This window comes from Urtica dioica, chromosome 9, assembly GCF_054948205.1.
Source record: "Urtica dioica subsp. dioica isolate 48M chromosome 9, U.dioica_male_clone48M_v1_H2, whole genome shotgun sequence".
NCBI classification, from domain to species: domain Eukaryota; kingdom Viridiplantae; phylum Streptophyta; class Magnoliopsida; order Rosales; family Urticaceae; genus Urtica; species Urtica dioica.
Window position 1 is genome coordinate 26842088 of NC_142764.1, and position 5139 is coordinate 26847226.

At 38.6% G+C, this 5139-nt stretch overlaps 1 protein-coding gene across 1 annotated transcript; it reads right to left on the minus strand.

Moving 5' to 3' along the window:
- Positions 1-1116: 1116 nt before the first annotated feature.
- LOC149386346 (F-box protein At4g18380-like) lies at positions 1117-3414 on the minus strand. The gene is made up of 2 exons (XM_089625846.1): positions 1872-3414; positions 1117-1669 (listed from the first exon to the last, which is right to left on the minus strand). Exon 1 carries the CDS (start codon positions 3095-3097, stop codon positions 1889-1891), a length of 1209 nt encoding a protein of 402 aa, XP_089481972.1. The 5' UTR covers positions 3098-3414; the 3' UTR covers positions 1117-1669; positions 1872-1888.
- Positions 3415-5139: the final 1725 nt, after the last annotated feature.

The following is a 5139-nucleotide window of genomic DNA, read 5'->3' on the forward strand; positions in this document are numbered from 1 at the left end:
CTAGAACCACCAATGACCAAACCGGGTGGCATGGTGGGAAAATGAGAGTGGTTCCCTAACTTGATCCCACTTGTATTGTATTTGTATATTAGCGATCAGCGACCGCTATAATATAGCATTGCTCAACTATCAACTTGCGATTAGCAAAATATCTCATCCCGTTAACTTCCAAATAAAAATCTAAAAACCTTAATCGACTTTTTCTTTCCTTTTTTCTCAAAACCAAAACCATAAATAAAAAATAAAAAAAATCTAAGGCAACACTTTTATAATAAAAATAAAAATAAAAATAAAAATAAAACGTTTTTCTATGAACATCTGGACTGGAGCATAAAAATTGTATGAGTGAACATCTACGGGTAAACCGACCCTGAAATCGGATCTCACACTCATAAGGTAGGGTAGTTCAAGAGTGAAAAAATGTCAACCATTTAAAAAGCACATTACATTAATTTCGGGTCGAATAGTAGACTCTTTGGTGGTTTTTTCCACTGGAAAGCGGGATGAATATGTACCAAAGGCATTCTATATATTTCATGTTATTTGGGACCCAATTGAGGAGAAATCCAAAACTGAAAATAAGCAGCTTTTAAAAATTACGAACAGAACAATGCTGGTCCATATTCATAATAATATAAATATATCTCTATAGTCTCCACACATGCTTGTTTCTCTTGTTAAATGCAATCACATGAACTGGTTTATACAACTACATTCCTTATACATTTTAGGACGGACATAATCTTGGAGTACGAAAAAGAGTCGTTACTTGTTTCTCTGTATCTCAATATGATGAAAAAAAGAAATTTCACTTTTGCTAAATCTGATTGAATCAATGATTAATACATCCCCTAACCACAACTTTATATTGTTTTATGTGTTCAATTAAAAAAAACAAAATAGTTGTTTAAATAACTCAATCACTGCATTGAATAACTTAGTCAAATTCGCTAATATACATACCTCTTGTTAGTGGAGTATAAATATTACCCTTTTCAATGTCACTTTCGATTATTTATGGATTCTTTAAATACAACGCTGCATTCTATTTGGGGTTTGACAGTAGGTCATTCTCTTTGCCTTATAACTATGCAGTGCAAAATAGGCAAAAATACATATGCTTCAACAGAGGCAGCGAATGTGAAAACTCTTTATTTATTTTTTCTTCTTCTTTTCTTATAACTCCATTGCTGACATAGACTTGAGCATATTTCACATAAAGCAAGCATAGCCATGCCCAGCAGAATATTCACATACCGAGATATAGAAATGAAGAAACAAGTAACTACAACTTTCAAGCTCTTAACAAAGATGATCAACCAAAGAGTCGATTTTGTGAACTCTAACAAAGCATGTGCCTGAAATAAAAACAACCAGCAGATGCATTTTCATCTCTCTCTCTCTCTCTCTCTCACGGTTCTTCCGTTGAGATCATAATGCAATTTGATCTTGCAACGCATGAAAAACTCAACTCAACATACGCGAAGATAAGGATAATGGGCTTCTTTTGTTTACGTGTGTATGTGAAGAGTCCAAATCAAGGATTTTATATATCTTCAAGTCTCGCCGGACAAGGACAAAACTGTTGTGTGTGTGTGAATGTGTATGTGGGGGTTCTTCTCTGCCGTTCCAGAAATAAAGCAACTTTTCCCTTATCTCTTTGCTTCACCTAACAAAAAAAGAAAAATGAAAAAGAAATCAAACTAGAGGACAAACAAAGTTAAAAACTGAACAGCATTTTTCACGCAGCACAAGCAAGGAATCGATAACACAGGCATTTTCAGCGATGCAAACTCTGATCCTTCCAAATCCATATAAGATTTTAGATACAAAGAGGTCATAATTTGCAATATACCGAATCGAAGTTTCACCTGAAGCAAAATCGAGATCAAAAGGAATTCATCTCGAGGCAATAAGTCCTGCGCTTAACCAACATCTTGGCGGCGGTCCCGAACGGTCCATCGAAAGCAGAAGCGACCCACGATCCGTCGGAAACTTCCTTCTTCGCGGCGGACTGCTCAGTTGGCCGGATTGCGACCAAGGTAGCGCCGTTGAGAACGACGCCGCCGGGGAGCTCGAGGCGCGGGGCGTACCAGAGACGCATGTTGAGAGCCGGAACTAGAGTCCTCTTCGACGCTGACGAAGCCGAAAGAGGCTTCACTCTCAGCTCCTCAAGCTGATCTCTGTTCATGCACAGAACGCCCTGACCATCGGCGTCGGTGAGAACCAGGCTGTCCAGAGTCTTGTGCTCCGAGATTATCGGCTGGAGAAGGTAATGCCTCGCCGAAGCTGCGATCAGCGAGCTTATCGTCCAGACAACTCTCAGCTTCAGACCTCCGTTGGTGTAGAAAGAGTCCGGGATGCTTCCGTTGTCCGCTGCGGCTGGATTTTCGTCCGATGATTTCGTTTCCGCCGGAGACTGGCCAGGCTGGACCACCGACGACGCGCCGAGGATAACGCAGCTGTCTAAGGTGGAGCCGAAGTCTGCCTTCCACTTCAGAAGCACGCCGTCGTCTATTCCGAGCTCTCCGCTCGGAAGCTCGATCTGGAGAAGCCGAATCTCGTTGAAGTTCTTCAGGACCTGTGTCGGAGAGTGGTGAGTCACTCCGGCCTGGTCGAATTCTCCGTCTTCCGCGTCTCTGGAGCCGACGGCGAGCGATCCGCCGGAGGACCAGGCGGCGGCGGAGGAGGTGGAGGAGGAAGACGAAGATCGCTTTGGACCGAGGAATTGACCTAGGGCTTGTAGAGGCTTGACGATGTTGCCGAAGACGATGCGGAAGATCGTGGAGAAGGATCCGGCGCCGGAGCGGGACTTGTCGGAGACGGAGGAGGCGGCGGCGGAGTCTTCGTCGGAGATGACACAGTCGACGCGGACGAGGACGTTCTCGACCTGCGGGATGAGCGCGTGGAAGCGACGCGATACGACGCAGCAGCGGCCGAGAGCCTTGACGTCGCCGATCCTGTTGAAGACGAGGAGGAGGACGGAATCCGGGAGGCGGTCGAAGTGGTCCTCCGCCGCCGGCTCAGGGTCGAAGTGGTCCTCCGCCACCGGCTCAGGGTAAACCCTAGACATCAGATCTGCTCTCAGAGAAGCCATTGTTGCCTAATTTAGAGAGAGAACCCAACAACACCGCAAATTCAGAGACGAAAAAGATTGATCGCTTAGTATATTCAGATCTCGTGATGATGAGAGGAGAAGATTAATAAGATGAAGAGAAAATGGATGAGGTGTTTTTCGCTTGCTACCACAAAAAAAAAAAAAAAAAAAAAAATAGATGAGAGAGAACCCTAAAAATGCAATAGATTTTTTTTTTCTTTCCTTTCTCTTCTCTTCTCTTCTTTTTGTAAAGATGCAGAACGAAGCAAAGAGAGAGAGAGAGAGGAAATAGGGTCAGGAAAAATATTTATAACGGACGGAGGGTATTATATTCTCTCTCTCTGTAAAAAAAATATTATTATTGGATAATTTTGTACATTACCTTAATTGTCAATATTTGGGGTCCTTAATTCTAATATTCTATTCACTCTAAAGTTTGTTTACCTTGTAAGTTGTAATGCATGATTTTTATTTATTTTTTATTTAATTTTGTGTATGCTTGATTGCTGATACAATGTGGCTACCGAACGCAACCGATATATGATTTCCAATTTAGATAAAAATTAAATAAAAAATAAAAAACCAACTACTATTTACGAAAGAAAGGCTAATATAATATTCACGGATTCCATGTCCATGTTGTTTATGGACTGTGACACTTCCTTTATCACCAAGCTTATCATTAATTGGTTTTTATTGTAACAAAAAAAATCATGTTTCCAAATATATATTTTTGTTTGATGGAAAATAATAATATTGACACGTATTTGAATCTGTTTTCGTTTACATTTCTATTTAATCTAATGACAACCAGCACTTTCTCAAAAATAATTATCTTTTATTTTCTTGCTAATAAAGAATCTCTTTCTAACTTCCAAGTGCAGTAAGTGCAATGAGGGAAAGAAAACAAAATCATTTTAATCATTGTATACGCATCTACTGAAAGTAAATACTCCAGTTTTGATATTTGTAACCATATATTTTATATATATATAATAAAAATAAAAGTACTATACCGTTCCAGAATTAGTAACCTGGGTCTCAACTCAACCTGACTATTGGAAGGTAATGAAAATTCCATTTCCAATAAGCTACCTTCCATGGCTTATTGGAAATGACATTTCCATTAGGCAAATTGGTGCATTCCATTGGTTATTGGAAATGGAATTTCCGTTAAGTTTAATGAAAATATGGATTTCCGTTAACTTTCATTAAGTAATTAAAAAAATAAAAAAATCAAATTTAAATGGTAAATTAAAGGGACTAAACTGTTAAAATTTTAAAAGAAGCTACTAATATGTAAAATAAAAAAGTTAAAAATTGTAAAAAATAAGAAGAATATAAAAATGGTGGGTAAAAACTAGTTAAATATTAAACAAATTAATAAAAAATAAAAATAAAAAAGTCTATACAAATATTAAGACTATTTTGGTCTTATTATAAGCTATACGTACATGAATTATATTTTGGTCTCCACTACACATCACTGCCAAAACCAAACAATTGTATTTAATAAGCTTAGTGACCCTCAGTCCAAACTCTCTCTCTCTCTCTCTGCATAACCCCTCAACGCAAACAGTCCACAACCTCTCATGGCTACTATCGGTATACCCATTTCCGCACACCCACTGCCATTTCCAACACATATCGGAACTGTGGCTACCATTTCCGTGTTATCGGAACTCGGAAATTTCCAATGAGTATAAAGATGACCCGGAAGTCATTCCTTCCGTTTGCTTCCGAACCGATAAGCCAGCTTGAGTCTCAACCTGGCTATTGGAAGGTAATGGAAATTCCATTTCCAATAAGCTACATTCCATTGCTTATTGGAAATGGCATTTCCATTAGGCAAATTGGTACCTTCAATTGGTTATTGGAAATGGAATTTCCGTTAAGTTTAATGGAAATATGGATTTCCGTTAACTTCCATTAAGTAATTAAAAAAAATAAAAAATCAAATTTAAATGGTAAATTAAATGGACTAAACTGTTACAATTTTAAAAGAAGCTACTAATATGTAAAATAAAAAAGTTAAAAATTGT

Bases quoted from the DNA above. Each gene is read 5' to 3' on its own strand.
- LOC149386346 (XM_089625846.1), bottom strand. From the start codon at position 3,097: ATGGCTTCTCTGAGAGCAGATCTGATGTCTAGGGTTTACCCTGAGCCG.